Genomic DNA, 21948 nt, shown 5'->3' with positions numbered 1-21948 from the left:
AGACCCCAGGATCATGACCTGAGCCGAAGGCAGATGCTTAACGACTGAGCCACCCAGGCGCCCCTAGCCTCCATGTATTTGAGTTCTTTCCGACTTTCCTCTTGTGATTGAGTTCTAGTTTCAAAGCATTGTGGTCTGAAAATAGGCAGGGAATGATCCCAATCTTTTGGTACCGGTTGAGACCTGATTTATGACCTAAGATGTGATCGATTCTGGAGAATGTTCCATGGGCACTAGAGAAGAATGTGTATTCCGTTGCTTTGGGGTGGAATGTTCTGAATATGTCTGTGAAGTCCATTTGGTCCACTGTGTCATTTAGAGTCTTTATTTCCTTGTTGATCTTTTGCTTAGACGATCTGTCCATTTCAGTGAGGGGGATGTTAAAGTCCCCCACTATTATTGTATTGTTGTCGATGTGTTTCTTTGCTTTTGTTATTAATTGCCTTATATAATTGGCTGCTCCCATGTTAGGGGCATAGATATTTACAACTGTTAGATCTTTTTGTTGGATAGACCCTTTAAGTAGGATATAGTGTCCTTCCTCATCTCTTATTACAGTCTTTGGTTTAAAATCTAATTTGTCTGATATAAGGATTGCCACCCCAGCTTTCTTTTGGTGTCCATTAGCATGGTAAATGGTTTTCCACCCCCTCACTTTCAATCTGGGGGTGTTTTGGGGTCTAAAATGAGTCTCTTGCAGACAGCATATCGATGGGTCTTGTTTTTTAATCCAATCTGATAGCCTGTATCTTTTGATTGGGGCATTTAGCCCATTTACATTCAGGGTAACTATTGAAAGATATGAATTTAGTGCCATTGTATTGCCTGTAAGGTGACGGTTACTGTATATTGTCTGTGTTCCTTTCTGTCTATGTTGCTTTTAGGCTCTCTCTTTGCTTAGAGGACCCCTTTCAAGATTTCTTGTAGGGCTGGTTTCGTGTTTGCAAATTCCTTTAGTTTTTGTTTGTCCTGGAAGCTTTTTATCTCTCCTTCTATTTTCAATGACAGCCTAGCTGGATATAGTATTCTGGGCTGCATATTTTTCTCATTTAGTGCTCTGAATATATCCTGCCAGTCCTTTCTGGCCTGCCAGGTCTCTGTGGATAGGTCTGTTGCCAATCTAATGTTTCTACCATTGTAGGTTACAGATCTCTTCTCCTGAGCTGCTTTCAGGATTTTCTCTTTGTCTCTGAGATTCGTAAGTTTTACTATTAGATGTCAGAGTGTTGACCTATTTTTATTGATTTTGAGAGGGGTTCTCTGTGCCTCCTGGATTTTGATGCCTGTTTCCTTCCCCAAATTAGGGAAGTTCTCTGCTATAATTTGCTCCATCATATCTTCTGCCCCTCTCTCTCTTTCGTCTTCTTCTGGGATCCCAATTATTCTAATGTTGTTTTGTCTTATGGTATCGCTTATCTCTCGAATTCTGCCCTCGTGATCCAGTAGTTGTTTATCTCTCTTTTTCTCAGCTTCTTTATTTTCCATCATTTGGTCTTCTATATCACCGATTCCCTCTTCTGCCTCATTTATCCTAGCAGTTAGCGCCCCCATATTTGATTGCACCTCATTAATAGCCTTTTTGATTTCTACTTGGTTAGATTTTAGTTCTTTTACTTCTCCAGAAAGGGTTTCTCTAATAACTTCCATGCTTTTTTCAAGCCCAGCTAGTATCTTTAAAGTGATGATTCTGAACTCTAGATCTGACATCGTACTAATGTCCGTATTGAGTAGGTCCCTGGCAGTCGGTACTACCTCTTGTTCTTTTTGTTGAGGTGATTTTTTTCCGTCTTGTCATTTTGTCCAGAGGAGAATAGATTAATGAGAGAACAAAATGCTAACAGGGTAACAACGTTCCCAGAAAATATACTCTAAACAAATCAGAAAAGACCTTAAGCAGTGGGAAAAGAAAGGGAAAGAGAGAAAAAAGAAAAAGATAAAGATAAAGATAAAAACAAACAAAAACAGAACAAAACAAAAAAAAACAGAATGTGATCAGATATGATCAGGCTGGTATATAGATCAGTGCCACACACTAGATTTTGGGTGTATTTTGGTCTGTTAGAAGAAAGTGCCTCCCAAAATTTTAAAGAAAGAAAAACTTATATATGTACAAAAATAAGGGTTGATATGATGAAGGGATGGAATATGACTGTAAAGATGGAAATTATAAAAAATTTTATAAAAGGACTGATAAGAAGTTGTTTGAAAAAAGAAAGAAGAGGATTTAAAAAAAAAAAAGGAAAAAAAAGGGAGAGAATGTGATCAGGCAGGGGAGTAGAAAAAAACCATACACTAGAGATTTAGGGTATATTTTGATCTGTTAGAAGAAACTATCTCAAAATTTTAAAGAGAGAACAACTTATATATATATGCCAAAAATACGGGTAACTACTATGAAGGGATAGAATATGACTCTAAAAATGAAAAATAAAAATGTTTTTTAAAAAAGGGAATGATAAGATGTTGGTTGAAAAAGGGAAAAAGAAAAATTAAAAAAAAAAAGTTAAAAAAAAATTAACTTTGAAAGACTAAAAAATCATGGTAAAAAAGCCATGAATTCTATGTGCAGTAGTCCCCTAGCGCTGGAGTTCTGCCGTTCTCATTGATCGGTAAACTTGGTCTTGGCTGACTGTTCTCACTATCTTCTGGGGGAGGGGCCTGTTGCCGTGGTTCCCAAATGTCTTTGCCGGAGGCAGAATTGCCCCGCCTTTGCCCGGTCCGGGCTAAGTAATCTGCTCGGGTTTGCTCTCCGGAGCTTTTGTTCCCTGCGAGCTTTCCGTACAGCTTTGGAGGCAGAGAGTGAAAATGGCGGCCTCCCAATCTCCACCTCGGAGGAGCCGAGAACTAGGGCCCCGCTCCTCAGTGAGCCCCCAGAGAAAAGCCGTCAGTCACTCCCGTCTCCCCGGTCTCCGGCCGCACTCTGTGCTCACCCGGCCTGTGACTGCGCGTTTCTATCTCTGGCACCGACCCCGGGTGGAGTCTCCAAACCCAGCAGATCCCTGCGGTGCACTTCCGCACCTCTCCTCCCCGGGGAAAAAGGTGAGTCTCCCCGGATCTGCCGCTTGTTGGGTCCCTGCTGGAGGAGCAGTGGCTCGACTGTGCCGCGGATCACGGTTTATGGCAACCCCAAGCTGAGAGCCCGCGCCTCGCCTCGTCTCTGCAGCTGGCTTCCCCGCTCTGATACCTGGGAGCTCTGCCGCACTCAGGCACCCCTGGTCTTTCTGTGTCCCCGCGGGTCCTGAGACCACACTGTCCCACAAGAGTTCCACCCCCTGCTTAGCCACCGGAGTGACGTCCCTTAGCGGAGCCGACTTCTAAAAGTTCCGATTCTGTGCTCCGCGGCTCTATCACTTGCCAGAAGCGGCCCACGGAGGCCCCACCCCCGCCGTCTATCCTCTCGAATATCGCCTCGGATTCACTTCTCCGCACGTCCTACCTTCCAGAAAGTGGTCGGTTTTCTGATGAGAGAGTTGTTGCTCTTCTTTTCTTCGATCTCCTGTTGAGTTCATAGGTGTTCAGAATGGTTTGATCCCTATCCAGCTGAATTCCTGAGAGGAGAAGAAATCCAGGTCTCCTACTCCTCCGCCATCTTGCTCCGCCCCCTCCGAGGTCAGGATTAATATTAACCCATTTTACAGAAAAGGAAACTAAGCCTTAGCTGAAAAGTGACAAGACTAGTACACAAATTCAGCTGTTTGGCTCCAAAGCCTGCACCCTTACCTATCCTGTTATGCTGCCTCCTTTCAAGCTTTCCATCCACCATTTATACCCTTAATCTTTATTAATTTATCTAGCAAACATTTATTAGACACTTACTGCCTGTCCAGCGAAGGCACTGTGATTGGAAAGATGAAACAAACCCTGCCCACAATAAGGGAACAGCCTAGTAAGCAAGATAATCATGGAAATACAAATTACAATGCAGTGTGAAACTTATCAAAATAGATATATAGACACAAATGGTGCACATTTGTACCAAGTATAGCTTTAATGTTTAAAACTGATTTAAACTGTTGTGTGTCCTTTAAAAAAAACAAACAGTAATACTCTTTCTCAGTAATTAGGTTTCCTGAAACTCATTATGATAAATGTTAGTAGGACAAAGTGAGAGCTTAGTTTAGGCGAAAATACAGAAAGAAAAGAAGGAATTGGTATCACACAATACATGGATATTTCCCCCTCTTCATGAAGATTCTTTCCTAAAAATACTACGAAGAAATGCAGAATTCCTTCCCATTCCTTAACCATTTCCCCCCTTGGGCAGTATTCTGCTTAACAAATGCATTAGTTTAAATTCAGAAGGCTTTACTCGTAGCTAATTAGATATGAACAATCCTGTCAAAAGGGATGCAGGAGCATGGAACTAATGTCCCCATCTCAAAGGGATGGAAAAATTGTATTTATGCTGCTTTACCTGAGTGCCTGGGCCTGCCATCTGTTACGAAGGAATTTCTCCCCATAATAGGCCTTCTCATTTTCCAGGAAAAGAGATGCCAAATGGCAAACCACAGTGGGGAAAAGCATTAGCAAAAAAATGTGAAGGAAAGAATTCACATCTTTAATATATCAGGAGTCTAATAAACATTCATACCTTTGACCCAACCATCTTACTTCTAAGAATATACCCAAAGGAAATAGTGAGGAATTCAAACTACAGTTTTTATACAAAGAGGTTTGTAACAGCATTACTTTTAAGAAAGGGAAAATGAAATAAAGAAAACGTCCAAGAGCTGAAGAAGAGTCAAATGAACTCTGGGCAGCCAATAAAAATATATATGCATAGGAACACAAAGAAAATGGAAGGAAAATATTTCCAACATCTCTAAAATAATCATTTCAGTGTGAAGAAAATACAAGAACTACTATTTATATTTATTTTTATCTTAAATTTTTAACTATATTTCTGGTTTATGTTTTGTAGTGTATTAATTTAATTATAAATGTATGTGACAAATGCACACCCAAACTTTCCTTACTGATAAGAGTTTGCTACCAAGCCTCTTTAGAGACAACTCCTCTAGAGTATATTCATAGGGGTCACTCCAACTGGTCCAGCAACAGCTTACAACAGGAAACACAGGCAGCTGAGGACTGTATGATTATTAGGGGCCTTATCCAAAAGGCTAATATTATCACTGGTCATTATTTTGTGCAGATTAAACCTATGATAATCTGCAATGACAGTTAGTTGGACTTTATGAGCTCTCTCCAATGTGCCCTAACTCAAAAATAGCTAAAAGGTGGATGAAGTCCAAGTGCACACATTCCAGTGGTAAAGTATTAGAACAGGGCAAACATGATTAAGACTTTTAATTAAATCCTGTGACTACAGGGGGCATCTGGGTGACTCAGTTGGTTAAGCATCTGCCTTCAGCTTGGGTCATGATCCTAGCGTCCTGGGATCGAGTCCCGCATTGGGGGTCTGCTTCTCCTTCCCTTTCTGCCTTCCGCTCCCCCTGCTTGTGCTCTCTCTCTCTGTCAAATAAATAAAATCTTAAAAAAAAAAAAAAGTCCTGTGGCTATGATCTCTATATTGGTTTGTGAAGGCCAATCACACCTAAGATTTACCCTAGGTGATTCATGTTTTGTTTTGTTTTGTTTTTAGTTTCTCACACATCATTCATAACTTTTATTCAAGAGGATCAAATTCCTGGGATCTTCTTTAAATAAGTTAAACCAATTAAACCTGATCATCATTATGCCAGACAGTCAGAAAAGACTGAACACACACAAAAGTAAACAAATGAAGGCTCTATTTTTGTCTGTGATCCTCAAGTGAAAGCTTGGCTTAACTCCCCCCCCAGAAACTTGAAGAGAATAAAATGAGGATAATGGCAGTATATACCACGGGTACGAACTCATATACTGCACCCAGACCACACCAATGATAACAGATGCCAACTGTTGCACACTTACCATGTGCCAGGCACTATTCCTGGTGCTGTCGCCTTCCCATTTAACCCTCACTATGGCCTTAGGGGGCTATTTGACAGAAGAGGAAACTGAGGCTAAGAGGGGCTAAGGACTAAGCCCAAGATCACCTACCTAGAAGACTGATGGAGCCAAGACCTGACCCACACAGTCAGAGCCCTGCTTTTAATCTCTGGGTGCGCAAGTCCAGGGATGCAAGGGACTAGCCTGGTGGGCTTCTCTGGTCCAAAGGGAACACCGACTTGGCCCAGGCATCACGGAGGCTCACTTTCACACCCTTCCATTTGCATTATGTTGCCCACAGTTGCTACTTTTATGGTCATAAGCCACCAATTCTAAGTACCACCCTATTTTAACATATCTGGGATCAGGATGCATCTCCCAATCTCAGGCAACCAGATAGTAGATGTGATATTGTTATACTGCTTGTAGTGTGCATTAAATCAGAATGGGTGTCAGCTTAGAAGAAAATCTCAGAAACCCTAGTGGGGTACCGTTTAAAGAAATGTTGCATCGCAAGCACCTCTGAAGGCAAAAAGGACAGTATTTTGTTTGGAAAAGCAAAGACTTCGAGACTCTAAGTAAGAAAGTGATTTAGAAGAATCAAGCTCAGTGTGAAGTTCGGGAACCAACTTATCTTGCTTATTTGTTCCTTAAATGTGTCTAATAAGAAATCTAAGATAAAATTCTAAAAAAACTCTTTCAAGAAGTATAAACTATTCTAAGGGACAAAAAAAGCTTGTACGTGTCATGGTTTAAGCGGCAGCATTATTTTTTCTTAGTGTCATATAAAATAATGATATACCTTACAATCACTGGTGCCTTAAATTAAATGATTATCTTCTTACAGTATAGCTCAGAGAGGTACCAGGAGCTCTTTCCAAAGAGCCCGTGTAGAATTCATTGACCCAAAGGTTAAAAGTGACTATCAAGGGCAGATGACTCGCAAATCTGCCTCCACAGCCACAGCTCCTCCACCTAAGCCTGTGCCCAGTTTCCATCCCCCTAAAGTCCACTGAACCCCAGAGAGTTTCTGTCTGCCCACTGCTCCCACCTGAACGTACCTGCACCCTGCAGGTGCCTCAGAGTAAAGTCCACCAAAATCCTTATTACTGATCTCAATCTCTGCTCAGGGGCAGGCACTCCCCCTTCCCAATAGTCCAAACCAGCGAATTGGGCATCAAAAATTCTTCCCTCTCTCTAACCCTAGTCACAAATCCTATGGCCTCTGCCTCCTCCTATTCCTTCATCCTATTTGCTCCCTGTGAGTGTCCTGGTGGCAGGTTTTCTCCATAGCTCTTGATTTAGCAATTTCCAGTATCACCTGACTGGGTGTCCCCACCTCCAGGCTCTCCAGGCACCAAGCGCCTCTTCAAACCACGGTGACAGCCACAGGCTTATACCCAAAATGGAGTCCATCTCTCTTTGCTGCTTAAAACCCTGCAAGGTCTACAAATCAAAGCCAAGCCGCCCTCCCCCTGGTGAGCACAGCCCTTTTTAATCTCTGCCTTGGCCCTCTCAGCTCCCACCTTTTTTCATGCCCTTCTTGGCCTGTAGGCTTCTAGAATAAGAATACATACTCTACCTAGCATAAATTACATATTAAATATTTTTGAGGGAATGGGTGAATAAATGAATGGGTTAACAAATTACTTGCTGGGATACTTTAAAGAAAAAAGAATGGATTTTTTTGCATGACATTTTACACTCTGTAGCACTAACATCTTTGTTTTCCTCCCATGAAAGCCATTCCTCCCACCCTTCCACTTTTGAGTCTTGTGCTTACCTATAATGAGCAACTTCACATACCTCATTGATCTCATTTATTTCTTGCCATTGGGTTAGCAGCACCTGGACCGCAGGACTGTGACCATGCTTTGCTGCAAGATGCAGAGCAGCATTCCCCTCCTGCAACAGAGACAAACTCATGATAGAGTCCGCTGCACTGAGCAACATGCCCCTCCAACAGGGCTGAAATGGGGCTTCTGAGAGGTTTCATTTTGATTAAAGCTGTAGTCCAGAGTGTGGGCCTCATTATCCATAGTTTCAAGTGAAATTTAAAATTTTTTAAAGTTTCAAATGAAAAGACATAGTTATTTGAACCAGAAGGGAAACACCATCCATGCTCCTTGTTCTACCTTTGCTGCTAATTTGCTAACAAAAAGTGAAACAATTTAGAAGCAATCCCCTATGACCTATGTGAAGGTAAACTGGTGAAAGATTTCTGGGAGATAGTTTAGCAATGTATACCAAATGATTTAATGTGCAAAACTTTTGGATGCACAATTCCATGTGTATGTATGAATTCCTCTTAAGAAAATAATCAAAGATGTGCAGAAAGATATGGGTGCCCATTAGGGTTTCCCTCCCCGGTCTCCAGCAGACCTCAGGGGAGGAAAAGAGGAAACTGGAGTTAACAGCGGAAAAATCCATGTAGTCTATTGACTTCACAAACATTTATGGAGTGAAAATTAGCAATCTGGATGTTCCACTGCAAAAGTAGGTTCATTTTATCTGGATATTCCATACTCTGACTGTAGTAACAATTGAACATTCCTGACCAAAATGACATCACCAAATCTATATACCAGGTGTCACTCCCCTTTCTCTTGTTCTCAGCAAAGAAATAAGAGTCCAACTCACCTTGTCCTCTTCTGAAGTGTGTAGATTAAGGAAGATAAGTTTTTCTATCATTTCAGTGTGGCCCCTCTCTGCTGCCCAAAGAAATGGTCTTCTTCCTTTCTGAAAATCAATCACAAAACTCCAGTGTTTATTACACATTTATTGGACAAGCAAGACAACTGACAAGATGGACAGCAGTTTGATGGTTACAAGGAGACCAAGACGGTGCTTCTGGTCATGGCGTGTAGGCCCTTCCCAGGCGATAACAATCTCTGTAAGTCCCAACCAGATCCAGTTCTGAGTTGCTGCCCAAAACTGTGGGAACTCCCCATCAGCACAGAATCATTTTTATGGGGGCAGAAAAGTACTGTTCAGAAGTGTTCCTCCCAAGCACCTGGGGAAGTGCCAACTCACAGCCAGACAACAAGATTCATTTTCAAATGTAGGATTTCTACCAACTTTCCAAAATGTTTATTGAATAGTTCGATCACTCAACTATTTATTGAGAAGCTATTAGGTGTCAGATCCTGTCTCAGGTATCTGCACATCACACATCAAGCCTTGCTTTACTGATAAAAATGTTTGAAGCAGAAATTCTCCAGGACTTAACATTTAGATGGCTCAATCAGACATGGAATTTTATCTACTGCTTCTTTTTAGGCCTTCCTTGCTTGCTCATGTATTTATCTCCAACGTTCACCAAAAATCAACAGGAATACTCTTGAGAACAGGTCTATATGAACTGGAATGGAAAAATTAGGCAACATCCAGAGTACATAGCTTAAGAAGGATGTTTAGGTATGATTTGTTGGGGAGAAAAGTTCAAATGTAGAATTTTCTGACTGTGGTAATTTCTTAAATTTTTCACACTACTCCATTTGCAATAGCAAAAATGTCATCAAGAAAGTGAAAGACCCACAGAAGACTTAATTTTCAAACTCAAGATATTTTTTTAAAAGATGTTATTTATTTAATCTAAGCAAGAAAGTGCTCGCACACACCCAAGCAGGGGGAGAGGCAAAGGGGGAGGGAGAGGGAGAGACAAACTCAAGCAGACTCTGTGCTGAGCATGGAGCCCTACTCAAGGCTCAAGGCAGGGCTCAATGTGGGGCTGTCTCACAACCCTGACATCATGACCTGAGCCAAAACCAAGAGTCAGACATTTAACCAAATGAGCCACAAGGCGCCCCTCTAACTCCAGATATTTAAAAGAAGAAAAAGGAAGTTGTGGTGGAAAGATGGAGGCAGAAGTATTTTCTTCAATTAAAGAAAACACTCACAAATTGGCTTGGTGTGTTATTAACCAAAAGCTTAGCAAGATGTTTGAAACGTGGAAAACAAGATACAAGCCTCTCTATAAGAAGGTTCCTAAATCTGAGATTTGTTATCTGATCTGCTAATGCAGGGTAATGAAAAGATCATGGAGACTGTTAACTTGAGACAAACAGCACATGATTCCCCATTAACTGGGAAAAAAAAGAAGGATAAGGAAGGAAAATGCTGAAATAATAATGGCAAAAAAAAAAAATGTCTACAAGGATCAGCCCTATGGAACTCTGTATTCACGCATTTATGGAAGCTGGAGTAACAAAGTAGTAAAAAAATTTTCCTAATTCATTATTCTTGAGCCAGACATGTTTGCCAATGAGGCCTACATCCCCAGCCTTCAACCCTGGAAGGCTTGGCTCTCATCATCATTCTCATGAATTCACTAAGGAAGTGCAAAGAGAAGACACGGATTGCTTGGGCCCCCAATTTTCTGATTTTCTGCAAGTTATTAGACACCTAATTGAAAAACAGAATTTAGGGGCGCCTGGGTGGCTCAGTTGGTTAAGCGACTGCCTTCGGCTCAGGTCGTGATCCTGGAGTCCCGGGATCGAGTCCCACATCGGGCTCCCTGCTCAGCGGGGGGTCTGCTTCTCCCTCTGACCCTCTTCCCTCTCGTGCTCTCTCTCAAATAAATAAATAAAATCTTAAAAAAAAAAAAAAAAAGAAAGAAAGAAAAACAGAATTTAGTCTTGATCCCTGAACAACACTTTGGAAATGACAGACCAAAAATTATTGTGTCTGGCTTACACAAATATCTGCAAACGGTGACAATGGATAAAGGTTTATATATAAAAAAAAAAATCACAAAAAAGGATGTGTGAGAGACATGATTATATACTATATGAAAACATTTAGTCACACACCCTTATAAATTATTTACTTATTTGTTCCACAATTATTGAGCATCCGTGAATATGCCAGATGTTGTGCTCAGCAACAAGAAGCTCTGAGTCCAACAGGGAAGATGGACACATGAGCAAGTAATTATAATGAAATGCAGTAAGGGAGAGCTGGTGATATGTGGGGGTACATAACTCAGTATGAGTGTGTGTTTGTGGGTGGGGAGGCAAGTGACAAGAAATGGTGGAAGAAGGCCTTTTAAATTCGCTAATGCACTGGAACGGGAGACAAGAGCACTGGTGGTGACATTTTCCACTGGGAGCCTGTGCCCTGTTTTTACAGAACTGTTAATCACAGGCTCCTGCTTCTTCCACAATCTATCCCTTGGTCACATCGTTTGGCTCAGGGATGGTCACATGCCAAGCTACGCCAATCAGAGTCAACTATGGGATATTTTTCTGGCACATTCTGTTTGTATCTAGAGTCATCGGCTAAGCCGTCATCAGCCCTCTTTGTCACCTGACAAGAAGAACCCACCTAAGAATGAAGCCAGCACAGTGGCAAGCGCAGATGAAAAATGCAAAACGAGACAAGAGCCCTGCTGATATCCTGGGCGCTGCTGGATTCAGACATACCTGAAGTTACCTGTGCATGAAGTGTTTGAGTGAGTCAATCAATTCCTTTTTTTTTTAAGATAGATTTATTTATTTGACAGAGAGAGAGGGAGAGATAGTGAGAGCAGGAACACAGGCAGGGGGAGCGGAAGAAGGAGAAGCAGGCTTCCCGTGGAGCAGGGAGCCCGATGCGGGGCTCGATCCCAGGACTCGGGGATCATGACCTGAGCCGAAAGCAGACGCTTAACGACTGAGCCACCCAGGCGCCCCTCTTTTTCTTTAAGTAGCTGGAGTTGAGCTTCTGTCACCTTTCGCTGGCAGGGCTTCCTTAAACCAACCACCCTATCTCAAAGAATTATCAGTGACTTCAGCACCCACCAGAGGGTCTCCTTGGCTTCCGCTAAACATTTCAGAATCACAGAATCACCACAGGCCACACCTGACACCAGTCTACTCTGAAAATGTAAGACACAAACCAGAGCTTGCCAATGTCGGCTGTCCCTCCTCAAACCATGTCCCACACAGCTGTCCAGGAGCTGTTGGCTTTTACCCCCCAGAGGACAGCTCAGTTGCAAGGTGACAAGTCCACCCTGGGCAGGTGTTGGAGCTGTCCTGGCTTAGAAGGCTGGTGCCCCACTGGAACAAATATCACCTGTAACAACTCCTCAAGCATAGCTTCAGGTTCCCACAAGGGACATGCCCAGGTAGTTACAAGAGTCACTACCTACAGAGAAGCCCAAAGTACGGCATCCTCCTCTAGTGTTTAGAGGTCATCTGTAGTTCCAAGTCCAAATGCAATTTGCTAATTAGGGGTCATTTTTATCACAAGCAATGCTTATCTTGTTTGCAGTGACACAGAGCCAGAAAGCTAACCAAAGTTTAAATTCTCATGCAGAAGCAAAAGGGGTTTTGTTAGCCCTTTACCCACAGAGACCATAAATAATACATGAGGGTGTTGTGTCCTAGAGTAGACATCTGCTGCTTTGTCTCTATGTTTCTTTCTTCTAGTAACAGCAGCTTCATTTTCCCTTAGAGAACTTCCCCAATTATATGCACATATACTCTGCCATTTATCCATTTAGTGCTGTCAACTGACAGGTTTTAACTGCCCCATGAAGTGACCACTTAACCCATGCTGGTCACAGTGATCAGTTCAGAGGATTGGGCAGATGATTCAAGCAGGGCCAGAGTCGTTCCTGAGATTTATATGTGAACATTTGATGATAGGAATTTTCTTTCTTTTTTTTTTTTTAAGATTATTTATTTATTTATTTGACAGAGAGATAGAGAGCACAAGTAGGCAGAGAGGCAGGCAAAGGGAGAGGGAGAAGCAGGCCCTGCCCAATGAGGGACTCAATCCTAGGACCCTGGGATCATGACCTGAGCCAAAGGCAGCCGCTTAACCGACTGAGCCACCCAGGCACCCAGGAATTTTCTTTCTTATGAATCAAAATCCATAAGAATATCCATAAGAGGGGTGCCTGGGTGGCTCTGTCAGTTAAGCTTCTGACTCTTGCTTTCAGCTCAGGTCATGATCTCAGGGTTGTGAGATCAAGCCCCATGTTAGACTCAGCACTCAGTAGGGAGTCTGCTTGAAAGTCTTTCCCTTTCCCTCTGCCCCTCCCCCCACTCATGCACACATGTGTGCTCTCTCTCTCTAATAAATAAATAAATAAAATCTTAAAAAAAAAAAAGAATATCTATAAGAATATCTTGAAACTGCTAGGAGCAAGCTTTCCCACCATGTGGAGAGTGTATCTATCAATAATGCCAACAGAGAGACAACAGAGAGTTAGAGAGGAAGGAAAAAAAGAGCTGAATCCAGCCATGCCTCAAGCCATTCAGATATATCCTCACACTCTTTAGTTAGCAATAAATAAATTACCTCTATTGCTTAATCTAGACTAAACTAGATTTTTATCACTCATAACAGAAAAAAGTCTAACTAATAACATAGTTAGCAGTTTGGGGACAAATACTATTAGAAATACCAGAGGTCTGTTCAACTTTATTTATTTTTTTTTAATTATGTTCAGTTAGGGGCGCCTGGGTGGCTCAGTTGTTAAGCGTCTGCTTTCGGCTCAGGTCATGATCCCGGGGTCCTGGGATCGAGCCCCGCATCAGGCTCCCTGCTCGACGGGAAGCCCACTTCTCCCTCTCCCACTGCCCCCTGCTTGTGTTCCCTCTCTCACTGTGTCTCTCTCTGTCAAATAAATAAATAAAATCTTTAAAAAAAAATTATGTTCAGTTAGCCAGCATATAGTACATGATTAGTTTTTGATGTAGTGTTCAACGACTCACTAGTTGCATATAACACCCAGTGCTCATCTGTTCAACTTTAAAATGGCCTTACTCTTGGGGTCACCTGGATGGCTCAGTTAAGCATCTGCCTTCGGCTCAGGTCATGATCCCAGAGTCCTGGGATCAAGTCCTGCTTCTCCCTCTGCCCCCCACCTGCTCCTGCACTCATGCTCTTCCTAATAAATAAATAAAATCTTAAAAAAAATAAATGCCCTTACTCTTACCCTTGGCTGCTACAAAGACTTGCATTTCCACATGGCTAAACAAAGTGACAGAGGACCCACCCCCAAAGAAAGCCTAATCTGATAAGAAATGGGTGGTTATCACTGATGAAATATTTTTCCTCACCAAGAAAACAGTTATTACTTTAAACTTTGGATGCCCTTTAAAAATGTTACCAGCAAGAAAAAAAAAAATGTGAAAGCCAAATTACACAAAATAAGGGCATTTAAAGTAATCCATATCTTAGAAACATATCAGAAGGTAGCATAAAGATGAAGTGACAGTAAAATGAGATATAAATCTTTTCTCCCATTTTAGCATACATTATTAGAGAAAATAACATCAACTTTAAAAATACATGTTTTTTTAAAAAATATATAGTTTCTTACCATGTCTTATTTCCTTTTTTAACCACCAAACCCTTCTAAAATGCTGTTCAAGTCGGCCTCTATCCAGTACAGTCCCCCGGGACTGACTCCTACCTGCAAGGAGGGAGATCTTCCAGCCAGGACAGTGGAACCTGGCGTCAGAGCTCCCGTTTCAGAGAAACCACAATGCCTTCCCAGCTCAGGATCCCAATTCCCTTCCCTAATTAACGAAAATAAGGAGGGGCCAGAATTCCTGTTACCTTTTTTCCTTAATTAACACAATGTCTATTTAACCCAACATGTTTTAATTAAACGTATTTAAATTGTTTGCATGTGAATAAGTCTGAGGGGTTGCAACTGTTTATTAGAAATTATTTTCCATTTTTAAGTTTATTAGCAGGGTTATCAAATTTGACAGGTTAACAAATTCAGCAAAAATTTCATAAACAGCCATTATAAATGGACACCCAAAGTCCAAACTGACCATCATTTCCCATAGCGACCCCAGAGATGATGGGAGGAGAGCCTCTGAGAGGAAGCCAGGGAGAACCTAGCACAAAGCCCCCCAGTGCCCCGTGTGCAGGTCTATCCCCCACGACATTTCCCCTTACCCTGGGACCCTCACAACAGAACCCCGGCATAAGGGAAAACCGAGCAGGTTCCTTAATAATTAGAGATTTGAGAGGGAAAAAGAAAGTTGCCATGAATTAAAAAGTGCTGAAGGAGGGGCGCCTGGGTGGCTCAGTTGGTTAAATGTCTGCCTTTGGCTCAGGTCACGATCTCAGGGTCTTGTGATTGAGCCCCGCTTCGGGCTCCCTGCTCAGCAGGGAGTCTGCTTCTCCCTCTCACTCTGCCTGCCGCCCCCCACCCCCCACCGCCCCGGACCCCCCCGGCTTGTGCTCTCTCTCTCACGCTGTCTGTCTCTTTCTCTCTTTTTAAAAAAAAAAAAAGTGCTGGGCGCCTGGGTGGCTCAGTCGTTAAGTGTCTGCCTTTGGCTCAGGTCATGATCCCAGGGTCCTGGGATCAAGCCCTGCATTGGGCTCCCTGCTCAGCGGGAAGCCTCTTCTCCCTCTCCCACTCCCCCTGCTTGTGTTCTCTCTCTCCCTGTGTATCTCTCTCTCTGTCAAATAAATAAAATCTTTAAAAAAAAAAAAAAGTGCTGAAGGAGCAGTGTGTTAAATATGCAGTCACGAAACTAGGGTGGGTGGGGTGAGGTCCCCCCTTGCACACTGGAGCCCTTAAATACTGGCTTCAGGTCCATATAAGAAGGTATGTCTTCCCAAATCCCCTCATGCTCATTATTCCCAACCCTCCAAAAAGGGAAGCTTCTTTGCATTTTGATCTCTAAAGGCTTCCTATAAGATTCCTTTAAACCAATGGAAGTTCCCATAAGTCTGCAGCTGAAACCAACCTAACAGGGTACCACCAAACTCTTATAAATATTCAACAACTATTCATATACTCTAAGGCCATTCCTTTCTCTGCCCCTGCTCCACCCCAAACATTTTGAGTACTTATTTTTGACCACTAGATGGAAGTTCACATGTAGATTCAAAACATCTATACTACTTTACCAATAACTTCTCCTGGCTGCTCTAATCTCTCTCCCCTGGAGAGGCCACGGAGCTGGAAGAAACCTCAAAATATTTTCCAGTGTCTTCCATCTCTCTCATCCCCACCCACACTCTCCTGGGCCTAGTTAAATCTCTTTTATTAATAAAGACCTCCTCCCTACAAGGCTTTCCTTGCTAGCTTTTGGAGTTCCCTCTGGGCTAAAGAGAATTTTGCCAATGCTGGTCAGGTCAGCAGGCTCTCCATCACTTTCTGCTGAGAAGAAAGTAGGCAAGAGAGCCAGCTGTGAAGGTGTAGCAGTCATTTCTATCAAATGTATTCAGTGAGTTCCACAGTACTTTTAAGCAAACACAGATGGAAAAATCTAATGATGAATTAATACACCTTGAGCTCCTGATCCCAGATCCTACTGGGTTTTGCCAACATCCTTGACCTACTCACAGATCTCAGAAAAAGAGAAGACTTTGTCTTTTGCATTGATCCATCTAGGTTTTTTACAGAACTAAAATTGGACTCAGAGATTCTTCTCTCCCTAAATGAGCCAGGGGACTCATTATTTGCTCATTCCTCATATGTCTCTGAATCCATCTTAATTTTAACATCTCTCAGCTGGACATGTCTGCACAGTCTGCTGCCAAGACTCCTCCGCACTTTTCCCCAACAGACAGGGGAGGAGCGAGAGGGGCGGGGACAGGACAACCCCAGAGCCAGCTAAAGAGATGGTGGCCAAGAAGGCTGCTGGCCAGCAGAAGCTGCAGACGTGGCCAAGACTTCCCAGAAACCTGCTCTGGTCCTTGAGCCCCTTCAGCTTACCTGATCCTCCCCACACCCTGCTGTCTCCTGTGATATCAGCCAGAGCCCATTGAAAGGGAAGACTGTCATGGGTCTCCTAGATACAGGCCCTCAACAAAGATCTGCTAAATTGAACTGAGTGGAATTCATTCACAGGTCTCATCCCTACTTAGCATCAATCCAAACTAGAATGATCTAACTTCCTCACTGTGTCACTATTTGACTATGATTATCAATTTGAGGATATCAGGGTATTTTATCCTATAATAATTGTGATAATACCTACCATTTAGTGAGCACTTACCATGTATCAGGCTCTTGGCTAAGTGCTTTATACTCACTAACTCATTCAAACATCCCAACAGTGGCTGTTCCAACATTGCTACATAGGAACGGCTTAGGGGTAGTGTGTGACTGGAAAGGGGTGGTAGAATGGCTTACAATGAAGTTCAATGGCATAGACTTTTTTACATAAAACTGAGGAAATATCAATCATCTATATGAAACCGTGGAGGTATTGCTGATAAAAATTATATGGAAGCCAAAACAGCCCCCCTCCCCAATCATCCCTTATACACACTGAGGCTTTCAGCAGTTGGAAAACTTGCTTAAAGCTCATAGCTAATATATATGCCCAGACCACAGTCCAAGTGTGTCTCTAAGCTGTAAATGTTGCTCAGTCATACTCAGAGGAAGTAAAACAAATTTATAGACTTCATTTGAAGAAAGAGTTGTTGTTTTTAAGACTAAGGTTCAGGGGCACCTGAGTGGCTCAGTCGGTTAAGCATCTGCCTTCAGCTCGGGTCATGATCTCCGGGTCCCGGGATGGAGCCCCACATCAGGCTCCTTGCTCAGTGGGGAGCCTGCTTCTCCTTCTGCCTGCCACTAGCCCTGCTTGTGCTCTCCCTCTCTTTCTCTCTCTCTCTTTGTCAAATAAATAAATAAAATCTTTTTTAAAAAGACTAAGGTCAGAAAAGAATGTGAAAGTTTTTTACAAGAGGTGAAATGAGGTATTACTGCTTAATTTCTGGAGAGACTTTATGGAGAATAATGTTCTAGGCACAGTGAAAAGGAGGTCCCATTTGAAATCAAAAGGTCAGTCTCACAGCGTATTCTCCCCTAGAGAGAATAGGGGAGAGAAAAGCCTAGAAGAAGATACTCCAGGAAAAAGACAGTCCCTGGCACATAGGGAATGCCCATCTGAGAAGGGAGACAGGAGAGCAGGCCGGCATGGTGACTGGGGTCAGCTAGACCTGAATTCAAATCCTAGCTCTCACTTTCCAGTTTTGGGACATTGCACGAGGTACTTAGCTTCTCTGAACCTCAAATTCATCACCTTTAAAATAAGCAAAATCTTTCTGTATATGATTATGGGAATTATGGGAATTAACAGGATAATTCATTCATTCAGCAATGATTTGTTAAGCCTCCATATACACCAGGCCCTAGACCTCTCAATGAAATAATGTATGTAAATAGCTTTCCTCTGTACCTAGCACACTAATAAATACTCAATAAGTGGTGACTGTTATTAGTATATATCTCCTTATGAAAAGAAAAAGAATGTACGCAAATATGGTAACACTGCATTATATTCCATGATTCCATTACTGCATAGTCTTGGATCAAATATACTCCCAAAAGGCCAAGCATAATGGAGTAAAATGCAAACATACATTCCGAATACAAAACAGGGTAGATACTGTCCACAATCAGCCAGGATGAGGGAACAGAGAGGGAAAAAAGAATCTGGATGCTTGCTCAATACTTCCTGCCCTTCCCACATGAGATGCCTGGGCCACCACCAACACCAACACCTCTCATCTGTTCTGTCCTCTGCCAGAGTGATGGAGGAGCTAGCTACAGGGCCAGGTCTGTCTGTGCTGGCTGCTTTGGCAGCTCTAGCAGGAGTAGGAAGAAAGAGGAATTTGGTGGCGTATGCATAGGACCTCTCCTACTATAGCAAACACACCTTATCAGGCTGGTCCAGGTCCTTCAAATGCAGATCTTGAAGGAGGTACTCCACGATGCGTACATTATTGCTCTGAGCTGCAAAGTGGAGGGCATTCATTCCATCCTCAAGAGAGCCAAGGTGGGGGAACATATATATACACAATGATCTGAGAACTTCCCCATCCTGCACTGGGGCAGTGAGAACTATGTCCAGGTGTGACCCATATACCTACCTGATTCTTGGCCCTCTGGTCTGCTCCAGCTCTAATGAGCATGAGCATGATCTCGAGACTTCCAGACCAGGCTGCAAGGTGAATTACTGTCAAGCCGTGCTTCCCCAAGAAGAGAAAAGAAAAGCGTCTGTCACTGGAATGAGCTACAACACACTACCTCAGTTAAAAAAGGCCAAGATAATACTCATGTGTTAAAAATTAACAAATAGGGAAAAAATTTAATATACAGCAAATGTGATACTTCAATTCTATGGGGAAAAGGAAGACATTTAATAAGTGCTACAGGCACAAGTCATTTTCTACAGGGAAGAAAATAAAATTAAATCCTATATCATATTATACACACACACAAAAGCACACAAAAATATTAGAAGAAAATCTAGACTGTAAAGTACAGCGCCTTGATCCACAAGTTATAAAAGGAAAGATGATAAAGTCAAGAAATATTAGATCTTTAAAAATGTATTTTAATAAAGATAAATGGTTACTTTTTCTAATACATGAAGCCTCTTACAAATCAACAAAAAGAAGGCAATTAAACCAACTGAAAAAGTGGACCAAAAAAAGGTGCTCTGTTAAGGTATTAGTGGAAATGAACAATTATGGTTTCAGCAATCTGGCAATAGCTATTGAAATTTTCAATTCAACCAGCAATCCCACTACTAGGAATCTATCCCCTGAAAATGAGTTTTAGGACCTAATGTTATGTAAACAAGGATATTAATTGTAACCCTTAAAAATGAGAGCAGGGTAAATGTCCATCAATATAAGAATGCTGAGCAAATTAGGGCGCAGTCATATCACATCAAGCAGCCATTACAAGTAAGAGTTAGAGCTATGAAAACTGACTTGCAGAGATTTCCATGAGGTAGCTGTTAAATGTGAAAAATAAGATGCACAAAAAAATATAATCCCATTTTTTATAAAACAAGCAATGACAAAAACTCATGTGTGTACACATATGTATCTATATCTGTCTAAGGTGGGCACGTAGGTAGATGGATGCTCGATACCAATATAGATATGATTACATGAGCATGAGCAAAAGTACAGAAATAAACACACATTCTCCGCATTGTTAAATGTAGTTACTGGAGAAGGAGCAGGTGCACAAAAAAGAAAAAACAGAGAAGACTACGTTATAAAAAGAATCCTACTTATATATAAATCATTTGAAATACTCTCTCTATAAAAATTATATAGGTGTGCATGTGCATGTACACATGCATGGAATAGACTGAGAGAGACTCAGTAAGGACCTACTGACCCTTAGGGACGCTGTGGGCAGTTAGACTTGTAGACTGAATGAGCAGGAGAAAAGTGTGAAAGGAAAGAGCCAGCAGTTAACACTGGCTATCTCAGGAAGGTGGAGTTGGAGGGTACTAAACTGGGAAAGCTGGGACTTGCATCCTAGGCCTCAAGTTAGAGAAGTAATATAGAGCATACCTTATGAGCATGATCTGTAGAGTCAAAAGAAACTGACCTCCAATTTGGCTCTCCTACTTCAAGTACTATGTTCTAGTTAACACTCAGCCTCAGGTTCCTTATCTGTAAGTTCCTGTGTCTGCTTCTCTGTTTCCTTTTAATTCTGTCAAAAAATCATCCATTGCTCTGTTGAAGTCCTTCTAAATGCCTTCTAAATGCCATCCTTCCAAAAAGTAAGCCTTCTCAGCACATCTTATTGCATCTCTTAATCAACTTTATTTGTAAGCCACGAAACCAGTTTGCTAGATGTATACAATATGACTAAATCAACAAGGAAGGAGGGTCTGTGGGGGGCACTTTCATTTGCCTTTTGGCATTTACTTTGGCTACCACAGAAACTGCATTAACGTATTCTCTTCTTCTCAGGGAAGTACAGATACGAAGAAGTGAAAAGGAAGTCCCAGATTATTGAGGTGTAACTCTAAATCAGTTGTGCTCAATGGGGGACAGGGGGGCAATTTTGCCCCCAGGGGACGTTTGGAGATGTCAGAAGATACTTTTGATTGCTGGGGCTGAGTGGAGATATTGGCATTTAGTGGGTAGAAGCCAGAGATACTGCAAAACATCTTATAATCCCAAACAGCCTCCCACAACAACAACAAAAAAATCATCTGACCAAAATGTCATAGGGCCATTATTGATAAACCCTGCTTTAAATGTCATACTCTATAAAATTTACATTTCAGCTGCCACACTACCCAGTGAGTTAGTCTATTTAAGCCTATTTATATATTTACAATCCCAATATGCAGAAAATGCTCACCAATTTCTGCACTTTTCCCCAAGGACTAATGATGTACAACAACCAGTTGAGGTTTTTCAAGAAATGTGCCCTAAACACAGTTCTACTCCTTAATTACTCTTCTCTACAAACTAATGGTCTCTATTCAGGAATACTAAATCCAGTTTCACATATGGTCAAAAAAGAGGTCAGAAATATATTTTTTAAAGATTTTATTTATTTGACAGAGAGAGACACAGTGAGAGAGGGAACACAAGCAGGGGGAGTGGAAGAGGGAGAAGCAGGCTTCCCGCCGAGCAGGGAGCCCGATGTGGGGCTTGATCCCAGGACCCTGGAATCACGACCTCAGCCGAAGGCAGACGCCCAACAACTGAGGCACCCAGGCACCCCCAGAAATATTTTTGATAGAAGATAAATCACACTTTGATAGGAGCTCTATTTTTGAACTCCTATATTCCATATATTCGAAGCCATATATTCCAAGTGGAGCCATCATTCCTCGGAGGAAAAGAATCACTGATCACAGATGTTAATTCCCTCACAAAAATATTCATAAAGTTATGTCTTGTGACATGAAACTGACATACCTAGGACAGTTTGTGAGCATGTGTCATGGATTACACTCAGAGTGTACAGAATGCTCTGTAAAGTGTAAAAGGCCCACCGTTGGTGACACTCTGTCCCTATCACCCATGTGATCACAAGTGAGAAGGTCATTAACTTCCCCTGAGGAGCACATGCATGGGAGTACCTTCCCAGAGATAAGAAGCTCTGAGAGCTGATGCCTGTCATTATCCTCTAAGCACCACCTGCTCTCCATCTGGGATCCTTGATTCACATCTGGACTAAGAGCCTCCATTTATCTAGTGTGCCTGTTCCCAAGATTCAGGGATGCCACCAACTTTGAACCTGAAGCTCTCAGCACCTGGGCCATGCATTTGATC

At 42.2% G+C, this 21948-nt stretch overlaps 1 protein-coding gene across 1 annotated transcript in view; it reads right to left on the bottom strand.

Annotated features, from left to right (window-relative positions):
- The window catches only part of ANKDD1B (ankyrin repeat and death domain containing 1B), a 58195-nt gene that overhangs the window by 27850 nt on the left and 8397 nt on the right, over positions 1-21948 (bottom strand). The window contains exons 4-7 of the mRNA XM_045864125.2: positions 18778-18876; positions 18564-18668; positions 8575-8673; positions 7741-7839 (exon numbers count right to left, since the gene is read on the bottom strand). Coding sequence (XP_045720081.1) covers positions 7741-7839; positions 8575-8673; positions 18564-18668; positions 18778-18876 — 402 coding nt within the window. The remainder of the gene's footprint in view (positions 1-7740; positions 7840-8574; positions 8674-18563; positions 18669-18777; positions 18877-21948) is intronic.

This window comes from Mirounga angustirostris, unplaced genomic scaffold (genome assembly GCF_029215605.1).
Source record: "Mirounga angustirostris isolate CCGP_5_RB_7025 unplaced genomic scaffold, mMirAng1.0.hap1 SCAF_7, whole genome shotgun sequence".
In the NCBI taxonomy this organism is placed as follows: domain Eukaryota; kingdom Metazoa; phylum Chordata; class Mammalia; order Carnivora; family Phocidae; genus Mirounga; species Mirounga angustirostris.
The sequence above is the reverse complement of the archived record's forward strand: the minus strand, read 5'-3'. Positions and strand labels throughout refer to the sequence as shown.